Below are 24,220 nucleotides of genomic sequence, written 5' to 3' on the forward strand. Positions count from 1 at the left end.
TGAGCTGCTACATGAAGACTGGTATTTGCAGAGGTGTCAGCTGTGTGTTTAAAAGTCCCCTGCGGTGTATTATTTCACTCTGGTATTGTGGAGGATCTCTGACTGAGCGTGCGCCATCTCACGCCTGGGTGCTATAAAGTCAGCAGAGACACCATTTAGGAAAACACTCTCACCCACCCGTGGTGGCAGATCTCACGGCCTGACACTTACCCCCTGCCACCTCCAGCTGTGCACGCCCACCAGGGGACGCTGCCTTGCCCCTTTGAAAGACCAGGCCGCCTAGCTGACCGACGGAGAGGGGAGAGCAGCGGCATAGCAACAGTGGAGCAACACCTGGGTGGGGGTGGAGCCACGGCATTCCGGCATAGCGGTGCTCCTTCTCCCCAAACAACCTCCCCCCGGGTCTGGAACTTGCTCCACTCTGCAGAACGCCTGGTATGGACATTACTCCAACAGAGGAGATAGGGTTAGCAGTAGGGCATGAGAAAGAGAGAGAGGGAGGAGGCAGAGAGGAAGAGAGAGGGAGAGAGGGAGAGGCAGCTGAGGTCGTAATATGTGACTGGAAACTCAATAAGGACCTCTCTTTTTCTCTCTCACTCTGCCTCGCTGTCTTTCTCAACCTCTCTCTCTCTCTCTCTCTGTCAGAAGCTGCATCCAGCGATTACTTGCTGGCAGGCATTTGGGGTCATGCTGGCAGACGAACAGAGACAAACCGACAGTAAGCTCCACTCCTGTTCCGGTGGGCAAAGTCTCCCCTGATAAGAGAAGGGCTTGGGTCAGCGCATCAATCGCATGGCACCCAGACGTGCTTCATCTGTCAGCGTAATGCCTGAGCCAGTGCAGTTTCCAGGTTTCTTTTCCTGGTCACACCCTGGCACGGCAGTCAGATGCCGAGAGACAGTGGACGTGAGTAAGTCATGATTTACTTCTACACATTCTGCGTCCTCAGTACGGCATATACATATGACAGATATCTGTATCCTAAGAGTCGTGGAGCGCTCATGGAGTGTCGTTCCAGCTCTGTGGGAGTTCTGCGGCCTGCCAAGATCCCAGGCTGCCTTCAGAACTCTGAACCTTTTTCTTACTTCAAAGTTTTTCTCCTGGCTTTTTTTTTTTTTTTTTTTACATTTTTGTGGTTTTCCCTTGAGCTGCTCAGAGGTATGCAAACCTCTGCCTGACAGATATCCTCACTTTATTGTCTCACTTCACAAGGCTGAGATTAACCAAGGCCTAGATCTGGAGGGCCCATCACCGCCCTCCCACATACACACACGCGCACACGCTCACAAACATGTTGCAGCAAACCGCAGTTCGCTCATCTCGACCACTGTGGTTAAAGGAGAAAACAATTCTACATATATTTTGTTTGTGCAGACTTGTGAAAACAAAAATAAGCAGTTTTTTGAGAACCGAGACAATAAGACCCGTTTGAGACAGGTGGGGACGTAGCCAGCAGTGTGGGCCAAAACGTAGCAGTCAAAACATGTCTGAGTAAGACAGCATGAACAGAGAGATAACGTTGTGAATTCCAGCCATATCTGTCAACCATAAAAACTTCCCTCATACACAATTCCGCACCATTGACAACAGTTCAAAAGCTCACAGTTATAGATCCATAAAACTACTTCAGCGTGTGAACTTATTTAAAAAGACTGGTTACACAATTTTCCAAAGGTTTTCATGTGTTTACTAGAAGAGCAATCAGAGTAAAAGTATACAAGTACACAAGTATACATACTGACTTTAATTTTGTTGTGACAATTCAAAAGTATGTTTTTACATTTTTTTTGCAAAAAGATTAGATCAACTCAGCAGCTTGACTTACATAAATGTGTAGTCAGTGTGAGCCATGAATCAAAGAATAGTTGCTAAATTATTGAACTGCAAGGCACAAAGACCACGGATGCTTTGACTTTTAGTACTCAGTTCAGTTGAAGATAAAGCTCCTTCATAATTTCACTTGAGCAGAAGTTTGGATTGCTTTCACTTCCACTCCACCAGTTGTTGATCAGCAGTTTAACCGAAGTAAAGAACTTTGGTGGTTTCCCCATTGCAACAGAGTGAAACTTCTACGAAATGTCCTTTGGCATCCCCTCGTAGAGGGTTGGTGTTTTGCAGACTCTGCAGACACACGCCAATGGAGACAAGCGTCGGGTAGAGGTGCAGGCCATCCTCTATCCTCCGCCGCTGTGCTACGGGCTGCTGTCTGCAGGGCGCCCTGTCTATCTGCGCATTCATCTGCTGTTGAAGGTCAGCTGCAGGACGGCTGTCACTGGAGGGCTGGAGACACACATTCCTCCCTGTCTTCTATTCTATGCTCTTATGTTTTTCCCCTCTCTCGGCAACACCACAGGACACACCCCTCGGGAGTAGAACGCCGGTTAGAAAGGGCCTCTTAGTGCCCGACTGAGCAATGGTCTGTAAGACATTAAGTGGCTAACATCATTAATGAGATGCAGTTACCTTCTGTACATTGAACATTTAGAGGAACCACACATGGACCTTAAAATTCACATAGAGAGAGAGCGAGAGAGATATATATAGAGAGAGTTAGAGAGAGAGAGAGAGAGAGAGAGAGAGAGAGAGAGAAACAGAGAGAGAGTAGAAAATGAAAGTATGAATCTGACCTTCCACACACTGGTAGGCAGGAGGAGTTAAATATGCAGGAAATATTGATCAAAGTAGCTTCTGCGTGCGCAACTCCACTATCTGTTGCTGTTGGGGAAAATATCTGAAACCACAACACAGTCTTTATTTGGCATCTGTCAGCACACTTGCAGGAGTGACAGTTTGAAGGGGAGAATATTACAACACAAGGATGACTGGCAGCCTCCCACGGTAACGGCGGAAGGACTTGGAGGACTAACCGTGCGCCACCTGTGAGGGGGAAAAATCAACAAACCAGTAAATTCCCCAAGAACTGATTCACGTCCCTGTCTGAAAAGGAAGAGTGTGTTGTCATGGTTACTGAGTGCGGGGTGCAAGGCATCCTGGGGCAGCCCCGGCAGCCATGTTATATTCCACAGAAATACATTCCACAGTAAATAAGTTTTACAGCAGTAAGTAATGTTAAGAATTAATTACAGGCAATGTCATTTAAAAGATCACGGAATAGTCCTGCTTTCTTTCTTTCAAAATCTATAACTTTCCACACAAACAAGCACCCACAAACCCAGCAGTAAATGAGGGGTTACCTCTGACACCACCCATGAGGTATGAGACCTCTGCCCACACAATCTCTCTCTCCCCACTTCACGTCTGACTCCTGGGTGGAGTGAGTGATGTCTGGAGAGTGCCAGACTGTCACGCAGAGCACGGTGACTGCGTCGTGTCTCCAGAAGTGAACCTCCTACTCTTGTGAAAGTCTTGTCTGAAAAAACCCGTGGAATGAACCGAACAAAGAACTCCCACATCTTCTAGGGAATGGTAGCATATGTTCGAAAAGCTGTAGCCAACGGCTTTTGCGAGGCTAGTTGTGTGGAGTGTAGGTGGGTTTTATGAACAACAGATGCGCCATTGAATATTTTCACACTGCGATGACGTTGTCAGGAAACTTCTGATCAGTAAATCATGGAGACACCTTGCTTTTTTAGTCAAGTCGCAATTTCCTAAATATTAGTAAACAGTACTTCTGTGATCACTGAGGCAGTGGTTTAAAATGGAAAAGTAATGTGCTATCAGGACAATGTATCCAGTACACAGGCTCCAAGTAAAGTGTTATAAAAAGGTCAGTTCTACTGATACATGAAATCCTATGAACGGGCTGGCAAATGGGATTTTCTGTATCAAAGGAGGTTTCAAGCAATTCCAGCTTTCTTTCATGAATCATGGGCACGAGAACAAAGTTTCTTTTAGCTTGCACGACATATCTAACCAATTCTGTGCTTGAGAGCCATCATGACTGTGCTTCATATGTTTCGGCACGCAGGAGACCCATTAATCAGTCAGATGGCAGGAACAGACTCGGCCCGGCTGCTTCTGTTCCGGAGTCACTCCTCTGGGATCCAAAGTGCTGGAATGCTCAAAATGGAATGGTCTTGGAATTCCCCCGCATCTGAAGCTCTGGAATGCCTCACGATCATTGCTTATTACTCGATTTATGGTGGGAGAAAGCTGAAGGAAGCAGTTCCGTCCCTACTGAAGGCGTGGATTTGGTGTCTAGCCCAAGTGTGTCCTGGTTCCACTCCACATGGTGCAGAAGTCAGGCGACATCTTAAATATAATCAGTAATGCACAGTTTGGGTACGAGGCCAGCCTGGTATGCAGGAAGATGGAGTGTTTATTCATGGTCTGGAATATCTCACCACACTGCAGCACCTGGTTGGAAGGCGGTATCTGTTTTCTGTCTGTGGAGAGGAAAAATATGGACAATTAGCAAGCATGATTGGTGCTTTTACATCAGTAACCAAATGCAGTAATTTCACAGAAATATATACACACACACGCACACACACACACACACATATATATATATATATATATATATAAATTCCTAAGACCCTTGGAGACACACATGCCAGTCACACTAAATGTAACAAAACTAAGGTCAAGCCTCAATTTTGAAATGATATGGAGCGTCTCGACCAAGGATCGGATGCTCCCAGACCAGGGTGGGTGCACTCCCGGAGAACCAAGACCCACTTGGCCTGTTATTTAACGTCTGTGCTGAGACTGGGAGTGCTGGGCTGCTGAGTGTTCCTGCTACAGTCATGGTCCTTCTACAGGAGTCTCAGAGCCATTATGCTAATCTGATGTACCCCGACATCACAGTGCATCAATTCCTGACCATGACAGTGGTAGAAAGTCCTTACTATTTCCCCACTCTGCTTATGGCTGAATCTCTCTATTCATAGCAACTAACAAATGGCCCCTGGCCTCCAAACAGAGACCTTTTATGAACAAACATGGAGGGTCTTTATTATTTGGATGTAAAGTCTGCCTTTAGGGGTAAATAAACCGTTTGTGTAACATGCTTCCCAGGGGCTGTGCAGGCAGTCCCCACAAAGCCTTGCTTATCTGGGCCTTCCCCAGGCCAGACCCACTGACTGGAGGAAGTTGTGGCCCACCCCACAATCCCTGCTTTTGTGTGCAGAAACCACAGGATGGACCTGTGGCCCAGACTCTGTTCAGGCCAGAGAAAGCGATCCCAGGGACGCAGATGCTAATAATTCCAAGCAGAGGCGTTAACTCGAGGCCACGCTGCCACAGTCATCCCCCAACCTCCCTTAAGTGAGAGGCGGAGAGCTAATGCTTCCGCCACAGGAAAGTAACAAACCCCCCCCCCCCCCCGCAAGTTAAAGAAAACTCACATTATCCGATGACTACATTTATATATAAAACATAACTGCAACTTTTTACAAGTACAATAAGCAGCAAATAGATAAACACTAGAATGACACAGAAGCATAATGATTGATGGCTTATGACTAACTGTAGCTGTAGCTGGTGTGTGTGTGTGTGTGTGTGTGTGAGATTGCTGTGTGTGTTTTGCAGTGTTTGCTGGCTTCATTTTAATGTGTGTTGTAGTATCCAGTCTCCCTCTGCCGCAACGCCGTGGTTACTCAGCGATGACGGTCTCACATGGTGACCTGCTCCATGACAGCCAAGAGAATTCAGGAGTCTGAAAGAGAAAACACACTTGCCTCCCACTGCTTTCTTCCTAATGACGCTTTTACCAAAACACTGACTCACCCGCTTGCATTCGAGAGAGAATCCTGTAACGGGGCTACCAGCCAGCACGCAACCGAGAGGAGGTCCGAGTTACCCATGAGCTGTGTTAACGTTCTAACCCACTCCCGAGGTTTGATACCCAACACCAGAAAGCAACAGATGAAAATATGTTTTATTTATATTTTCAGAGCCCAGAGTTTCCTGGAATACTTTATATTAATGTACCAGCTGGAGACTCGCTACCCCTGCAAACCTAAAAGGAAAACAGGCCTGTGAGCAGCTTTATAAAGGCACAGATAAGGACTGCCTAAAAGCGTTCAGATTAACAGTGGAGGGGCAAAAAGACACGATTTGGAGGGAGACCTTCAATGCAACTCATCATAAATCTGTCAGCAGCTGAGGTGAGGTCACCCCCAGGCCAGACCTGTTGGGTGTTGCTCTGACACTGCCGTTTACATCGTGCGAGTGTTAGGGCAGCAGTCGCGTTAGCCCGCAGGGCCAAGATGCACAGCTGATTCTCTTAACTATAAAAGAGTGAGCACTGGCACAGTGCTTGACTCAGCGAGCAAACAATAAGACACGATAATAAACGCAGGGTTCGGATTGGGAGTTTAGTCTTGTTTTGCGACTAATGGAATGTCCTTCAATGCCCATTAATTAATTACAGTCCCTATCTTGGCCTGAGTTGTTGAAGCAAGACTGATAGTACACATGTGTGTAATAACAGGGGCATGGAAATGCCAAGTTGGCCATCATGTTGCTTAGTGATGAAGACTTAGTGATGAAGACTCAGTGATGAAGACTCAGTAGCGAAGACTTAGTGATGAAGACTTAGTGATGAAGACTCAGTGATGAAGACTCAGTAGCGAAGACTTAGTGATGAAGACTTAGTGATGAAGACTTAGTGATGAAGACTCAGTGATGAAGACTCAGTAGCGAAGACTTAGTGATGAAGACTTAGTGATGAAGACTCAGTAGCGAAGACTTAGTGATGAAGACTCAGTGATGAAGACTGGATGTGTTTGTACAGCCTTTTCCCTCAGTAAAAACTCTCATGTAGAGACAACAACAGTAACCTCTATATCCGGCACCATGATGTTCTTAGCCACAACCAGGAAGAGGCTCGTTACCCTTAATCAAGGAGAAGCTGGTTAAAATGAGTCAGTCGCTAAAAACGAACATTTACGCTGTGTGATTACCGGCCCTGCAGCTGTAGCTAACAGGCCTCCGTACACACTGTCACGCTTCATCTGTGCAGGATATGTTATTGTACACTGAAATCAGCCTCCAGGCTGGACCTGAGTGCTGTAGTGTGTGTAGGCTGTGTCAACCTTGTCATGAGTGACCTGGTTGTGAGCAAAGAGCAGATGTTAGCCAGTTATATATGTTTATACTATAAATGTGCTTGTAAATATGGTTTATGCAAACATAAGTTGATAGAAGTTGTTTATGCCTAGTCGTTCCATGGATCTTATGTATCAGGATCATATCCATATAAAAACTGTAAACACACCGAAGACGCAATAAAACATTTAAATCTGATCGCTCCGATTGGTTCAGGAAGTAAACAGAGGTCTTCAGGAAATGGTCTGAGTCAAGTTTCAACTGGAAGTTATACATCCATCTGGCCAAGCCTCTCTGACCACCAAAATCCCTCAAACAAAATCCAAAATCCAACCTCCTCTCAACCAAAATCCCTCCCAAAGCATCACAGTACTGTGAACATACATGCATTTCTATATACATTTACATTCACATTTACGGCATTTAGCAGACTCAGACATACACTCTTTAAAAGAAGAGCAAGAAAGAAAGAGTACTGAACCAGATTGCCTGGAACAGAAGAGACAGAGCAGAGAGGGTGAAAGAGTCATAGCACAACTGTGCAGAGATCAATGACCAGCTGCCCTCTGAGTGCACACAAGTGATTGAAAATGGACTAGTAGTAGTAGGTGCAGCTGCAGTGTAGCAGCAGCTAATGAACAGGCCACGCAGTGTGTAAACTTTGATTTTGCTTCCTGTGCCTGTCATTATAGCACACGCGGTGCTGGGACTAGGTCTCGATGAGAGCTTTACGGCCCTGTCTGCGACAGTAGTCTGATCAACAACAAGCTTGTTTTAATATTAACATTATCTCAAAGGCTGTTAACCATACTGTTGATAATCAAAGAACGTTTTATTGGAGACAGTAAAAATGGAACGTTGCTATCTGTAAACAGGTGTGCATGTCGCTGAGGCGTACCAGCATCTGACATCGTTCAGGTACACAGTACCAGCCTATGTGGCGACTCGGTAAACATGGACCCTGTATTAGGAGGGCCGTGACCTGCCTTTTAACTGGACTATAATCCATAATGTAACATAATCCTCCAGTTCAGTATGAAACCTGATTTTCTGAGTTAACTCCTATAATTTCGTTTCTCTTATACCAGGTTCACAATGTGGGATTTTGCTGTAGTAGATGAAATTGTGCATTGCATAACAAACATCTTTGGTCATGAGTTAAGATCGGTGGACATAGGACGCGCAGTGTGACAGAGGAAGGGTTGTGTGACGTGGGACGCACGGAGTGACGGAGGAAGGGTTGTGTAGGACGTGTAGTGTGTTGTACTCTCTGATGACTGACATATCGTTAGTGACATAGTGGATAACGATTGAGTTCTGGAAGTGTTCAAATTTAGCTCAAAATCGCAGCGTTTGACGAACCCCACCAGCTTCGTGTACAAGCCGCCAACGAGTTGATGTCATTGGGTGACGTGAAACTCATCAGACAATCACAAATACTGGCCATGAGCACGAAACATGCGAGTCGAAAGAGGGGTGGTCTCTCCAAATATAACGTTGCCACTTTTGTGCCGTGGGCCCGGTTTTGTTCTCTCAAGCCCTTCTTATCTTCTTTTAATCGCATGTACAGTCTGACCCTAAAAACACACGACATCACGTTGTCGGACATAGAATTTCTGCCACGATTTTACCGGCATAGTCTTGTACGGTCAGACACGTACCAGTCTTGTGGGACCGGCTGTAGGGTATTTCGTATGATGTTATCATTCCATCCACAGCCTACATTTTTTGTATTAGTGATATAGTTGCAGTTGTCTTTAGGATGTCTTTTAAGAGCTGTTACTTTTTAAGGGCATTTTTCACAATAAAACCACAGAAAAGAAGCTGCGTGGATTTACTGATGTAAGATTCCTCCTTCAGATACACAAACAGTGGTGATTTATGGTCTGAAGGGCTTTGCTCTGTTTGTGTTTTAGACGAGAGCTCTTAAACTCTTGCTAGCTGGCTGATCTCGAAGGGACATGCCTGGACTTGTTAAAGTTAACATTTGATGTTCTCAGCGTCTTGCTGATGATCTCAGCGAATTGGACTCCTGTTTTTATCTCCCTGGCCCAGGGTTAAGCCTAGTCTTGGACTATTACAATGCCAGTTGGGAAGCACCTTAGTTTTAGTCTAGATTTAGGCTTAGATTTAGGGCTGGTAACATGGCATATGATGGGGATATGATGAGGTGTATGCAGGAGGAAGCGTGTGTGTGTGTAATATTGCCAGCTGATTCCTTACATGTCATAGGGAAGATGGTAGTTTTAAATGTTACCAGATAGCACAGTCTCTCTGCATGCAGATTTCAACTTCAAGACTACTGTTTACCTTCTAGAGTATTTCTGCTTTTAGAGTACTGTTTACCTTCTAGACTACTGTTAACCTTCTAGAGTATTGTTTACCTCAGAGACCGTGGAATTCAAGATGCTGAAATGACATCTGGATTCATTTACTTTGTATTTTTGGTTCTTTGTTTTCTTTAGCTTAATTTATCCTACATTTATTAATTAATATATTGTGAATTATGATGCTGACATATGCACTCTGCCTATAGTCCACAGTTTTTAACTCCCTGTGAAACCTCTGTCAGGTTCAGCTCCAGAATACCTAGTAAACTCTGAGTATATGTATGAGTTTGTGTTATGTTCTCTGGTGTGGAGAGACAGATGCAGAACCCTAGAATTTATTTCCATGTATGGTGCGCGTCTGAAAACTTCACCCTCGGCCCCCTGATGTCAGTGGAAACAGATGGTTCTGTCTGATAGCGCCCACCGGCCACCACAGATCATCACTTTTCCACCTGCACAAGCAGGTGTGTCAGATCCAGATAATAATGTGCATAATCTCCGAGTTGACTCAGAGAGATCTGAAAGATCAGATCCAAACAAGTGGAGTGTGACTCATGATCACTGGCACACTGTCACAGGAAAGGATGACCCTACCCCATGATTTGAAGGGACGACGAGCCGTATTTGTTTGATCCAAAGGCCGGGATTTATGTTGGCCTGCAGAGGGAACGAAAAGGCTCGCCATGGCAACGAGCATGGAAATGAGTGCCTGGCCGGCTCTCGGTCCCTTGCTGAGCCTGCTGACCCAGGTAGCCCTTTGGGGAATGATTGACAGCCACTCTTCCTGAGAGGGACACTCAGCCCTGGAACAAGTCTTGCCAGTGAAGGGAGAGACTTCAACTCTGCACGCACCCTTACCGGAACGCCGTTAGGGTTGCGGTACGCATGACTCAGCTGAGACCTTTGCAGGTAAGGTTATGCATTGAGTGTTGCCTACGAGAACACGGGACCAGTAAAAGTTAAAAATACGTGTGCTTATCGGCAACCAGGGAAGAGTGTTTTGATTTTAAAACAATTCTCAGGGATCCTTTGTGATTCTGTTATTTCTACAAGTTCCCTTCAACAGTGTGATAAAATCACCACAAATTTATTTACGTACTTACAAGTACATGTGAATTCAGGGTGATTTTATCACACTGTTGCGCGCTAGCAGTGCCGTTGATTTAAACAATAACGTTGGCTGTATAGCGCTTCCTCTCCGCCAAAGTACAAGCAGACAGCCTGTGCGCTTTCTCCACTGTGTGGGTGTAAACAGGGGAAGACCACTGAACAAATGTCTTCATGTTACGCTAATGACCTGTGAGCGACGACACTAACTTCGTCATTTCTGAACCTGGTTGGATTTCCCCCTTTATTTGGTATATGCTATTTCAAAGGGAACATGCAGTTTTTTGGTAGTCACGATACTTACTGAGCCAGTAAACAGTGTGGTGTCATATCCGACATCTCCTTACAATGCCTGCAGTTGTGCAGTTGCGGTTGGCGCAAAAACAGTGCAAACTGTGTAAAATGGTATTTGGGAAATGAGTTTGTGTGCATTTAGCTTCTGTGCTGAATTTACTTAAGTTGAGAAACTGAGATGTATCTAAACATATTTCTCCCAAAACTCCTAATTTAGTCATTCTAGTTAGTGAAGTTACATAATTAGTAATTTTCTGATTTTAGTTATTTCTGTCTTGTAGGCATGTCTGTCATGGCTAACCAGCTGTTGCCTCTGTCTGAGGAGTCACTAGTCCAGTTTAACCTGGCCATGGAGCACGGTGCGTGCAGTCCACCGAGACGCCGGCTTGGTTCTGTCTCCACCCGCCACAGCTCGCTGGAGCAGACACACGAACCTCTCCGACCCATGGTTCTGCCCCACTGGGGCCCTGGAGGCGAGGCCGCCTCCTGCAGGCGTGCCTCTGTCTCCACAGGTAAGCGCCAGTCTCTGGGCGGAGCCTCGCAGGGAGGCAGGGTTAGTTTCTCCCACCTGCAGCTCTACCCACCCACCCCGGATGTCCACGTGGGGAACACCTACCGGATCAGGCCGGCGCCAGGAAACCGCTTCAGTGTTGGCAGGACCCTGCGGGTCATGCAGGCCACCCTGCCGAAGTGTCCTACAGCCCTGCAAACGACGGGCACCTCAGCCAGATGCTGGCAGACCTGGTGCGGGCCCAGCTGAAGGACACTGGCCCGCCCCGCTACAAGCTTGTCTGCCAGGTGGTGGTGAGCCAGCATGGGACCCAGAGCATGAGCTTGGCAAGCCGAGGCTTGTTAACTCCAGAAATGGACAATCATGCCACCGCTGTCTTTCAGAACCACTCACTTTTCTGTGTGGCAGTAGTGTATGGCATCTACTATGAATAAACTGGGTTCCTCTCTAATAAATCTTTAATCTTCAGTGAGACGTTTTGTGGAATGATTATATCACCATGGTGACAAAGACAGAGCAGCTAGTAATCTTTGGCCCCTCAGTGCCGATCCTTTTACAAATACTGAGGCTTTTGTTTCAACATTCAATTATATAACCAACTTACATTTTAATTAACTAGCTTGCCAATTACTGGCTTAATTTGAATTCAACAAATTATATACAGGTTTCCATCTGAAAAACAGACTTCAGTGTACTGTAGTAGATGTAAAGTTGTTAAAAGAAAATGCAGTTACCAGAGAAACAGATGGAGGTCCTTTAACAGCTATGCAAGCAAAGTTGCTTGTACAGCTGATGGACTGCTGTCCATAACCTCCCGTTTCTCTGAAACTTGTAGGGAAGTGCAGTTTCCAATCCCAGTCCGTCCAATTTATGCATTATAAAAATATACACATCTCCACCACTCCCATAAAAACCATAGTAACAAGTGCATTTCAATAAACTTTATTTCCCCCCCCCGCCCCACAAGTTCTTCCAATACATAAAAAAGTGATCATATTGAACATTACCCAGTGAGAACACCAATTACAATAAATAAAAAACACAAATAAAAATAAATAGACAATGCGTGCCACACAAATAAGAGTCTGAAAACAACGGCTTCCACAATGACATGAACACAGTACTTGTTTAACACTTTACAGTCACAGTATTAAGGACAAGATCATATGTTTGGAGAGGGTATGAAGTAAACAGTGTTCGAGGCACAAATTAAATACACTTTTTTTTAAACCCTCCTCTTACAGACAGAGGTATTATGGGAGAATAATACCTTTTCCCAGGCACAAGCTTATACCAGCTGTGTTTGTAGTGCTCCCCACACAGAAGAGCTCCATCACAGAAGGAATGGCTCCTCTGTACACCCTCTGTCTGATCCTCTTGGTTATTTGAGCTCGAGACTCAGAGGGCCTTTATTGCACAACCCAGACACGTCCCTCCGAAAGGCACTTTACTCCACATCAGTCCTCATGGTCAGCTACAGTTGGGCCAGGCGCCTCCTTCAGCCCTCTGCTGCCAGCTTTGAAACGAACCAATAATAATAAAAAATAATAAATAAATCATAACGTAACAATAAGGACCACCCTTTTGAAACTCCAGCTCTCCAGGTCAGACGTGCAGGGTTTAGTGAATTTTAAAAAAAGAAAAAAAGAAAAAAAAAAAGAAAAAGAAGAAGTCCATTTAAAAAGAGGGAGCGAAAAAGGAAGGCTATTGATTCAAAGCTTAAAAAGCCAAACTCACAGCTCTGGGATCAGTTCAGAGTGGGGGGGGGGCCCCCACCCTGCACTGCTTCTGCCCCCCCCCCACCCCTCCTTTTCCACCCATGGCACCAGTCCAGCCAATAGGAATAGGCCCAGTGCTCCGGCTCTCCCCCGTGCAGCATGAAGTTAAGCTGGTGGTGTGGGTGGAGGCTCAGGTCTGCAGAACGGAACAGAGTATCCAAGACAGCAGCAGTCCACCACAGTATGTAGAGACAGCAGTCCTGGCCTGGTTGCCGGAGCAGGTTCCACTGCCCCAATGCGAGGGCAGCCTTCGGTAAAGTCCCGTGCGTGCATGCACGTGTGCATGCGTGGTCGGGAGAGGGAGCACCGTCCGTTTACGCGCTGGCGTAGTGCTGCAGCAGCTGCGTGACGTAGCGTAGCCGATGCCGGAGCTCAGGGGAGCTCCCGCGCTCACCCAGGACGCTCAGCGGGTACGAGGATGACAGCCGCTCCCTGCTGATGTACGTCAGCACGTAGGAGTCCGACAACTTGGACAGGATGACCTTGGTGTGGTCCGTGTAAAAGTTCACCTGGAAAGGAGGGGAAACCTTTTTTAATCCCACACCATCTCAACTCTATCAGCGGAATGACATGTTGCCAAGACGTTTTACCCAAATTAACATTTCAATGTTCAGAAAACATGAAAAGACGACGACGTCGCCTAGAATGTGTGAAGTTTCTGTGAACAGAAGTGTGATGGACAGGGAAAGTAGCCTTACCTGCAGGGAACCGTTGTTGAAAAGCATGACTAAGGCATGATCCGTCTTCATCCACTGCAGGAGCAGGGGACACGCACCAGGGGAGGGTCGCTCGTCACAGCCCAGATCTCCACCCTGGAGGGAGGAAGAGCAACAGTCAGCTTAGCTCTACGAGGAAGACTGACAACTCACACCACCCGTCTAACTGAAGGCCTCAGACCTTTATGCACCGAGAACTTTCCTCACCTCCATGAGATTCTGCTCCATGTAGTTAGCCATCAGTTCCACAATGTGCTTCTGGTTCTGCAGCTGTTCGGGCAGTGCGTTGGCTTGGAAGGTGAAGTGTTTGTTGTTCGTCAAACAGTAATGAACGGTCCTACAGAAGGGGGAGAAACACGCCCGTTAGAAACCTGTCGTTTACACAGACTCGAATCGTCAGGATGACCAGTTTCCACAGGTTAAGGACCAAAGTGCCACTTTTATAGGTCAAATCACCACTAGTCTGGTCAGTGCACTTTATAGTTTTGATCCAAGAATCAAGCAGTCAGTAAATGAATCATGAGAAAAGGACCTACCTGCGCTGGTCACACAGGCTGAGGTGAGTGCCTTCGTTGAAGAGGACGCCCACGTTCTGATTGGAGAGCTGGTAGCCGAAGCCGTACTTGTTGGAATAGTCCACCCACTTCGTCACCCAAACGAAAGGCTTGGGTTTAACCAGACATGGAGGATTCTTTGATGCTGGGGGGGGGGGGGGAATCAAAACGTCAATCTTCCTGTCCTGAAAACTTGTAAACGCACATTCAAGCTCAGGTCAGTGGAACCAAACCAGCCAGACGGTCCACCCTGCGCACGTGAGCACGGCGTGAGTGAAGTGTGAGAACCAACCTGCTGGCATGGTGGACAAGCAGCTGTTGAGCGCATTCATGGCAGCCTCTGCCACAGCAGCGGGGGTCAGAGCATCTTCACAGACTGCACAAAGAAACAGACCTTTAATTAACGAGCTAATTAAGGTGAAAAAAAAAAAAAGTGGTCACCCTGCTATACTGCAAATGTAATATAGGACATTTTTTTTTTTTAAAACAACTTTGTAATAGCAGCAATCCAGAAACCTCAGGGTTTAGTCTAAATATAAACTGCAGGACACCCACACACCCACCCTCAGTGCTGCTGGCCACAGTGCCTTTGAAGGAACGAGACACCGACTTCCTCGACTCTTCCTCGGCCGGTGTGTCCAGAGGCCCCGAACTGGCCAACTGACCGGCGGGAGACGTAGTCTGTGGGAGAAGACGCCAAATTACTGACACAGAACGAGCTCCTTGAAATAAAGGGTTTACGTTAGCAAAAACAAGCTGAGGCCCCATAAGGAATGTCCCATTAGCTCCGAGCCCCTCGTATGCTGCGCAAACTGGCTCAACAAGTTTATTCTCCTCACGTCTCCGGTATTCATTCAGTTCAAATAGAGCTCCAACTAATCTCTGTTCAGAGGACATGAAAATATGCGCAGTGCGCGATGCGTCTGTAGTTTAGCCTCCAAACAAAGCTTAAGTCCTCGTTCAGCTGAAACAGCCATAATAAAAGCTCTCCCTTAGCTGGGACTTTTATCCGGACTCCAAAAACGCAACCTCAATCTCCAGTCAGCCAGTGCACAACCATTTAAAGGTCAACACCTTTCCTCCAGAGACATCTGAGCTAAAAGACAACTGGACTTGCACTGCAGATGAGGATTAAGGCCCATTTTTCTTTTTTAGGATTACAGGTCCATTTTTATTGTTCATTCATACCTCATTTACTCCCACTGTCTTGTAGCTGATCTGTCGACTGATTGAGTGCTTCATCATGCCTGATACAAGCTTGGAGATGTCCTCCTTCTCCTCGGTGGGGTTCTTCTCCACTGCAAGTGAAGAGCACAGATGTTTGACGATCATACAGCAACACCAAGAGGGCTCATGCGCCTGGATCACGGTCAAGGCAGGGGGAGGCAGTGTTGTTTCTGAACCTTACCTTTGGATTTTTTCTTGCCAAAGAGACTCTTTGCCATCTTGGTGAAGAACTTCTTGGCAGGACTCGGCGGGTTGAGTTCAGGAACCATTACACAGGCGCTGGGGGGAAGTTTGTCGGGGGTGAAGCCCTGAAAAAGGTCAAGTTAGGACATGCTTCAGAGACCAATCGCATGCAAAACTAACCCATGAACACTGAGAATTAAGAGTGCCATGTAAAACAAATTATTTTGCATAAATAAATAAATGCGATCATTTTATTATTAGTTCATGTCATTTCAGTAACTAACCTTACTGAAGTACTCATGGGCCAGAATCTGGTCTAGAGTAAGGCGATCACTGGGGTTTTTCTGCAGGACTGCGGAGATCAACTTCTGCGCTGCAGGTGAGAGCGATGGTGGAAGACTGTATCTCACTTCTTTAATACACTTGTACGTCTCCTTCAGGTCTAAGGTTTCAAAAGGGGGGTTTCCACACAGGAGCGTGTACCTGAGCAGTCCAGAGGAACAGGTTGTGGTTGAACACCTGGAGTTGGTCATAGTAGCCCAGAGTCACCCCAGAGTGTTTAACTAAACAAAGCTGGATACTCACATGACACAACCCAAGGACCAGACGTCAGATTCCGTACCATGGCCCTGTCGGTTCAGTACTTCTGGTGCCAGATAGTTTGGTGTTCCGCAGATGGTTCTGCAAAACAATTTATTCATACCTTTATTTTACTATACTAAATCACAGCCTTAACATCACAAGCAGAGAGAGAGAGAGAAAAAAAACAAAAAACACCTCCTTACTTTTTTCTCTGTTCAACAGTCTCCAGCTTTGCAGCTAGTCCAAAATCTCCCAATCTCAATTCCATATTCTCATTCACAAAGAAATTTCCTACAAGAACAAGGGATCCATGGTTAGTCCTAGCTCGGCAGTAAAAAAAAAAAAAAAAAAGGAAAAACAAATACAAAGAAAACGCATGCAAGCAAAACAGACCCATATAGTTTCCGTGACTTCACCAGGTCCGGTGCTGTAGTGGAAATGCAGGGGGTGCAGTACCTAGTTTGAGGTCTCTGTGGAGGATTCCTTTACTGTGGAGGTACTTGAGGCCCGATATGATCTGTCTGAGGTAGTAGCGCACTTCAGGGTCCGTGAGGGTGTGCCGTGCTTTCCAAATGTGTGCCAGCGACTGCGACAAAAAGAGCGAATGATCAGTTTCAGTGCCGTCATTAATCAACCGGTGGTTTCTGACTGCATTGGCAGAGGTGGCACGTCCGCCACAGCGCGTGCGTGCGGGCCCGAGGGGTAAAGCTCACCTTTCTGCTGCAGAGCTCCAGAAAGATGTAGATGTTGTCCTGGTCTTCAAAGTGATGGGAAAACTTCACCACGTGTTTGTGCTGGAGTGTCTTGTGAAGCTCGATTTCATTCGTTATCTATGAGACCCCAAACAAGCAAAACGTTAACAAGAGGAATTCAAAGGAAACCCTTTGCCTTGGTTGTACTGCTAATGGCTGTTAATGTAATAAGACAGCAGGGTTTTTTTTAACCTTGTCTCTCTGATGTGGCTTCGACACTCTGCTTTGTGGTATCACCTTCACAGCATACATCTTGTTGTTGGCAAGATCTGTCATTTCATAGCAACGCGCAAACCCACCCTGAAAGAAGAACAAACGTGAAGGGGGGGGGGGGTAAATAAAATCAACACCTGGTCGAATAAAACACGTTTGCCTCCAGAACCTAGACATGTAGCTGCGCTGTGACTGAGCGTGTTCCAACACATGGACAAGCATGACGTAGCCCTCTGTTCCTCGAGACCAGCCCCACCTAAAAGCTTCGGTAATGACGCTGCACTTGCACGGTGCAGATCCCCGAACGGGACCGAGATCAGCGCGTAACGGCTGGACACCGCGAGGAGACACGGCATCATGACCACTGAGACATTTCACGGCATCGGATACCAAGACGTCCACATTCCAGTGAGGAGTAAAACGCTTTCCCAAGCAAGGCGCCAGTTTAACTCTTAAACCCCTGGTTAAAATCGATGCCCCTTTGCATTACAGCGCAAAAAATAATCAGCAGGTAGGTTGGAGAATAGAGACTGGAGTACAGGCTCTGGCTGCGAATAGATGGGCGAATATTTTATAAGCCATACATCATATAATGGAAGAGGCTTAAGAATAAACACAGTAAAAAAAAAACAACAGTAAAATCCCGCAGCACTGGACTGACAAAACCACCATTTTAAAATACGCTAATAATTCAAACAACAGGCCGTTATTTTACTGAATGAGAACCAAGTACCTTTCCCAGAAGTTTTCCTTTGGAGTACGATCTTCCAGTCTTCGTGTCAACCACCAGCTGCGCCAGTTCGGGTCTGATTTGCTCGGTTTTACTCCGGTTGGGTTTAGATGGCTGACCTGCTTGGCGGAGATCCGCAGGCGGCTTGAACAAATCCGGATTCATCATCTGACACGAATGGCGCTGCGCTGTGTTAAAGCAGGTCGAATCCATGCATACACACGTTCCTTCGCCCTTGAAAAGGCTCTCCGTTATCAGGCGGGTCCGAGCGTCTCGTCAAACCAAGCTCAGCCCCAGTCAAACGCTGCCGGGCGCACGAGTACTCCGGTATATAAACGGCCCGTGACGTAGCGCGACGAAGCCCGGTGGGAGGTGCTACACCGAAAAAGAAATTGCGTGACTGGAGCGGAGAGCCTCCGCCAAACGACGCAGGAAGTCGGAACAAAGTGCGTTTGAACTCCTGAATGAAAGCTGCAGTGATCCAATCACGGCCTGATGTATTCAGACGCCCCCCAGCCATTGACACAATTACACTCACACTTGATTGGGAAAGATGCGCGGGCGCTTTAGGTACGGGTTTCATTCGCTTGTGTGCCAGCCCGAGTGACGCACGCTTCCTCTAGCACTTTGAGATGATCTAGATTCACCGTGCAATTCTGTCACAACTGCAGGATAACTGTTTAGGTTTTTATTGCAAGTACTTGGACACATGGAGTCTTTTGGCGTCTGTACCACAAAAAGTGATCCAAAAAAAAGAGAAAGTCAAAAGTGCCCCCTGGTGGACACACACACACACACACACACACACACACACACACACACACACACACACACACACACACACACACACACACACACACACACACACACACACACTGGAGAGTGTATTAATCTGCGACATAAGTGATGTTTTCATCCCAGCTGAGCGTACTGGAGATCACATTTCCACATTTGTGGTGTTGAGGTCCAGGTTGCTGGTGGCCACCGTGTTATGAGATGTTCTATTTCTGTCGCTATTTGCTTTCATCACTATGATTGGACATATAAGGGAGGTGTCTTCTTCAGTAATGTGTCTGAGGGTCTGCAGCCACTGGTGGAAGGTGAAAGGTGAGAGATGAGAGCACACAGTCTTCTGCTCCACGATGCCATCCAATGACTATTAAACACCAGGCTAAATTGCACAGGCAGGAGTCTCACACTTGGATGAAGTTCAGGTTCACATTTCCAGCCTCATCTGGAGACCTGTTTACACTGTAGGTAAAACTGAGGGGGATCAAACTGAGAATCAGGCAGTCAAATGTCTTCATTAGTTCTGATGTAAGGGTGCTGGGTCCTCAGTCATGGAGACAGGCTATTTTGTCCTGTTTTAGGACAGGACCAATAGTGGAAGATCTGAAGCAGTCTAGAACTCGTCCCGAGACACAGGTTGATTGAAGATGTCTGTAAAAAACAGGGCTAGTTGGTTAGCAAAGTGTTTTAGTGTGGCTTGGTCACACCGCCGGGTCCATCTAGCCTTTACTGGTTCGTTTTTGAACAGTCTTAACACACCTTATTCCTGAATGAAACAAGACATTGCCACAGCTCTGGAAAGTGTGGAGTGTTTCAGAATGCTTGGGCAGTAGTCTGGGGGTCTGTGAAGTTGCAGGCTGAGATTAAGACTACTATAAAGAGAATGGTTTGAAGTCTTCTGTGTCTCAAATCTGCCTTAAAATACATGAAGCTTGACTGGGAGAGACTAGTTAAGAAACAATTTAAGGTATATATGTTTGTAGTTATGTTCGGAGGCCTTTCCAGACAGGTGAACAGTGCTTGTTAGCAACATTGTTGTACTTGTAGTTTGGAATAGTAGGCCTTACTACTCTTGTGCAGGTTCCTAGATCGTTTGGGGTGTTTAATATCGGTCACTACTTTACTGTACAGTTGCGGCAGTGATCCAGGAAGGCATTGTTTTTTCTGTGTTTTGCCGATATCAGTTTTCGTCTGAATGTGGGAATTAGGTAGCCTGTACTATTGCATGATCTGAATTGCTCAGGGGTGCCCAAGTTACAGGACAATACACACCTTGAATTGTGCTGTATTACGGATCCTGAGTTTTCCATCCCTAGTTGCACAGATCATTTTCTGTTCATATTTTGGTTTTGTTGTGGAGTTAAACGTCTCCGTTGGCTTTCAGCCTATGAAACCCAGGTAAAACTAGCAAACAGAAAGCTTCAGCTTTGTTCTAACACCACCTGATGTTTTCTCTAAACGTGATTCTTCAATAATTTAATTTTAATATCCAGTGACATCTGTGCTATAATGGAGAGGGTAAAACAGAGGCCTAGAGTGCCCCCTAGTGGATTTATATATTAACAGAAAAATGATTAATTCAATTGAATAAATTAGATACAACTTCAAATTTGGGCACCTAATTCATTTTCTTACAAACATGGGATAGTTGTTTATAAAACTTGAATTCTTCCAATACTGCCTTCCCCTATTCACCTTAGAGGTCCTTTGTCATTGACCACTGCTTTATAAATATGCTTCTTAAATCTACTCAAAGTGAGAAGCTATAATCACTATATTATATTTAAAAAAAACAAACAACAAAAAAAAACATTTTTGTTATGACCCTGTACACACACAGACATAGTGGGGCATAACAATATATATAAAATAACTAAATCTAATCTATAATCACTATATATAATCATTTAAGTCACTGAGAGTGAAGACACAGACACCAGGATCTTGGTCGTATTATTTTTTCCCCCCATTCATGGTGTACACTGTCTGGAAAACCTCAATGTTTTTCCATTAAATGTTTTAGCTTTTATGAAGCAGATGCAGGTTTCTGCTGTTGGTGGAATAACTTCAGATACGTACAACAACTTCAAATTTCAATAAGTACTCTCGCGTGGAATGAATGTAAATGAAACCACATAAAATTAAAAAGAAAAAGCAAAGTAATGCACAGAAATGACACGTAGCCGAGGAATTACAGCGTCAGGTTTCACGGGAGTCAGTCAGATAGAGCTGATAGGGCGTTGATGGCAAATAGGGCGGAGCCAGAAGCAGATGGGGCGGGGCCAGACTCAAAAGTCGAAGCCATCCTCTTTGGCTTTCTTCTCCTGTGATTCGGCCCAGGCTTTGTTGATGGTGCGCTTCATGTCGTCGTCGCCCTCTGAGTAGATCTTCTTGAGCATGCTCATCAGTCCTTCTCCTGGATCTGCATTCTCATCAAAGCTGGGTTTGCTGAACACCAGAAAAAGCAAGTCAGGAACATACTCATTTATCTAGAGCATCACGTGATCAGGATTTCAGTATGATCCCTCTTTCAGTAGGGGGATACAAACACACAGCTGTTGACAGTTACCAAAGAGACAAACACAGCAACTCCATTTTGAGAGGCTTTTAAATTTTTTTAATTTAACAGCATGAAAACACCAGCTTTGCACGTTGGGAATATTTCATGATGAGGGGACCAATAGAAATATCCTGAAATTGTTTGGAATAAAATCTCAAAGGTCAACTATCACACGTCTTTCTTGTGTGAGGGTTAACTTGGGACTTAGTTTCAGTGAATAAGAAAAGGAGTTAATAAATAATCAATCAAAATCAATAGAAAATGTCAGGTGACAGTTAAGTATGAAAGATATGACCTATTTTTAGTTGTTGCAGGATACAATCACCTTCCTTTTGTTTGGAAAATTAAAAGAGCAATGTGTCATTTATTTTCAGTGACTATTCTTCACATTATGAAACAGCAATTATACTGACACCTAGTGGCCTGGATGTATGGCTCTGTACTAAATCTAACATTTTAAAACATGGCCGCCTCCATGTGGTGGACTCGCTCTATGGAGCATTAACTGGTTCATTTGGGGACCACAGTGCAATCTGAACCTACATCTCATTTGAGCTGCATTTTATAGAAAACATGCAAAAATAAATAATCACCGTCATAAATATTGTTGACTAATTTACAGTGGTAGAAAAGACTTGTGCCTTTAACATTATCCTACCGCATTATACTTAAATGAGTAGTAACTTATTTTGCATTTTTAATTTTTGTTGCCCATCAAGCTGAATTAAGCATAACAGTACATAAAGATGCAGTTCAAAGAACAAAAACAAATGAACCCAAAGTTAATTTCTTGCTCTGCTCTAGCACAGAAGCAAATGACTGTTGAAATGTAGTCTGACAGTCTGTTTACACGTTTTTATTTATTTACATATTTTTATAGTAATTAGTAATTATTTTTATAGTAATTAGTATAGTAATTGTGCCCACAGATTTTAGTTTTACTTTATTTTATTGTAATGTAATTCTACCTTTAACTCTATTTATTCTGTGCTAGAGCTGCTGTAGCACCCATGTTTTCTCCACGGGGATCAATAAAAGGAATTTTATCTTAGTTTTTCACTCATAAAAGATGTTTCATTTCCACTAATAATGATGAAAACATTTTCTAGTGAAATATGGGACTATTTTACATCTTTAATAATAATTTAATACAGCGTTACACGGTGATGCCAAACAGACCTTAGTTAGTCCTGAAATCTTATGTTTCATAATTCTTTTAGCATACCTGCGATATTTACACCATGTGATGGAGACCATCACATATGAAGGTTAAACGTGTGCTCCAGCTGCTACACCACAGAGCTGCTCTTTGGTCCGGTGGTCAGAGCTCATGTTTACCTCCTGTCAGACCTGTTTCAGTCCCGTGCAAAGTGGCTGCCTTCATCACACACTGCCTCTTCTTTACTGTCCTCAGAACATCAAGACCTACAGTATGGTTACTCTTGAGGAAACAGGTATACAGTTGTACTCACTCTTTCTCCTTGGTCTGTTTCTCCACCTGTGTCAAACACTCCCATTTCTTTGCGGTCTTCTTCTTGCACATGACGAGCACCATGTCTGTTTTTACCTGATTAAAATAAGCGCTGCATGAAGAATCCCACTCACATTCTCACTGTGCTGTTCAAGTATGCAGGAATGAGCAGATGAGCAGACCAACCTTCCTGCTGCTGTCCTCAACTACGATAGGACACAAGAGGTTGTTTACAGTCATCTGGTGGTTTTTGCCATCCAAATCTTTAACAAGCACACTAAAGGACCTGTAAAAAAAGAAGGACATGATAATACCCATTGTTAATTATGGCATGACTGATTTATGTTAATCATTTACAGAACCGAAATGCAACATCCCCCTGCACGAAGACATAATTCCATCACATGAACAATCTACCAAAAAGTGGCACAGATACCTCTCTGTAAATTTGGCCTCCACATTTTCAGCCGGGATTTTATGCACTCCTTTCAGCGTGATGTAGATTTTTATAAACGTTTCCGACTGATCCCAACCTATAATTAAAAACAACAACAAAAAAAAAAACAAAAAACACAGAGGCGATGCTATGGGGTCCTTTAACTGAAAATGTTATTTCAGTCCAGCATCATTCGCTCCTGGGTGTCCTGGATGAGAGGCCACTTCTCACGCACACCCACCATAGTTGTTGATCTTGACCGTGTAGCCCTTGAGCGCGGCGTCTGCTTTGTCTCCCGAGTCTTTCTTTGCTCGCTGTTCCCTCTGCAGACGTCTCTGCGCGAGCTCCGTCTCGAGCCGTTTCTGCTCCTGGGACAGGGCGTCCTTCACGCGACTCCGTTCGCACGTCGCCAGGAGGCGCGCGACTTCCTTCAAGTCGCTCTCGAGCCCTGCGATCTGAACACCAGAGCGCTAACTGGTTAGCTAGCCAACCTCACCTGTCATTCGGTTAGGAAACCGGTTAATTACCAGTTTCTAACGACAGTTAGACGCTTATCTGGTGGTTAAACTCCAACATTAGTCAGCGAGCTCTTCAGAAAACTCACCAACCCTCAGGCTGGGTTGTTGGTCACTAGCGAGCGAGCTAACGTTAGCCACTTAGCTTAGCATGGCCAGATAACGCCACTTCCATTCAGCGAACCCCTAACCTACCTGCTCAGTGAGGTCCATGGCCGGGTCTATTTTCAAGTACAAGTACTCGCTGAATTACGTCTTGCTTGCCAAATTAATTTACAATTTCCAAAGCGAACCGAGCAGCCTGAACTGGACCCAGATCCGCACTCGTGTGTGTGGTAAAGTAGCTTTCTAGAAAGATGTTGCGCTTCCGGTACGTGCATTAACAAATTAAAAGTACTGCCAACATAGAAACCCAATTTCAAAATATAGGCACATAATTCAACGGACAACGTTGGGTA

At 45.3% G+C, this 24,220-nt stretch overlaps 3 protein-coding genes and 1 long non-coding RNA gene across 4 annotated transcripts; 1 reads left to right on the forward strand and 3 right to left on the reverse strand.

Annotated features, from left to right (window-relative positions):
- Positions 1 to 1,698: 1,698 nt before the first annotated feature.
- Positions 1,699 to 3,397, reverse strand: LOC113578237. Its single transcript, XR_003410715.2, has 3 exons — positions 3,195 to 3,397; positions 2,628 to 2,877; positions 1,699 to 2,418 (listed from the first exon to the last, which is right to left on the reverse strand). It is a non-coding gene; the product is annotated as an uncharacterized LOC113578237 (long non-coding RNA).
- A 6,662-nt stretch (positions 3,398 to 10,059) lies between these two features.
- On the forward strand, positions 10,060 to 11,728 carry LOC113578238 (tctex1 domain-containing protein 4). The gene is given in 3 exon segments (XM_027011381.2): positions 10,060 to 10,253; positions 11,027 to 11,431; positions 11,434 to 11,728. Coding segments are annotated over 2 exon segments (660 nt in total). The 5' UTR covers positions 10,060 to 10,253; positions 11,027 to 11,028; the 3' UTR covers positions 11,691 to 11,728.
- A 643-nt stretch (positions 11,729 to 12,371) lies between these two features.
- Positions 12,372 to 18,309, reverse strand: plk3 (polo-like kinase 3 (Drosophila)). The gene is made up of 15 exons (XM_027011354.2): positions 17,995 to 18,309; positions 17,241 to 17,348; positions 17,010 to 17,126; positions 16,753 to 16,882; positions 16,500 to 16,587; positions 16,300 to 16,395; positions 15,999 to 16,197; positions 15,713 to 15,839; positions 15,493 to 15,602; positions 14,868 to 14,985; positions 14,597 to 14,680; positions 14,287 to 14,449; positions 13,958 to 14,087; positions 13,733 to 13,846; positions 12,372 to 13,543 (listed from the first exon to the last, which is right to left on the reverse strand). Exons 1-15 carry the CDS (start codon positions 18,202 to 18,204, stop codon positions 13,349 to 13,351), a joined length of 1,989 nt encoding a protein of 662 aa, XP_026867155.2. The 5' UTR covers positions 18,205 to 18,309; the 3' UTR covers positions 12,372 to 13,348.
- A 2,413-nt stretch (positions 18,310 to 20,722) lies between these two features.
- On the reverse strand, positions 20,723 to 24,125 carry cacybp (calcyclin binding protein). The gene is made up of 6 exons (XM_027011355.2): positions 23,958 to 24,125; positions 23,489 to 23,702; positions 23,248 to 23,344; positions 22,998 to 23,097; positions 22,813 to 22,907; positions 20,723 to 21,228 (listed from the first exon to the last, which is right to left on the reverse strand). Exons 1-6 carry the CDS (start codon positions 23,973 to 23,975, stop codon positions 21,069 to 21,071), a joined length of 684 nt encoding a protein of 227 aa, XP_026867156.2. The 5' UTR covers positions 23,976 to 24,125; the 3' UTR covers positions 20,723 to 21,068.
- Positions 24,126 to 24,220: the final 95 nt, after the last annotated feature.

Source organism: Electrophorus electricus, chromosome 18, assembly GCF_013358815.1.
Source record: "Electrophorus electricus isolate fEleEle1 chromosome 18, fEleEle1.pri, whole genome shotgun sequence".
Classification (NCBI taxonomy): domain Eukaryota; kingdom Metazoa; phylum Chordata; class Actinopteri; order Gymnotiformes; family Gymnotidae; genus Electrophorus; species Electrophorus electricus.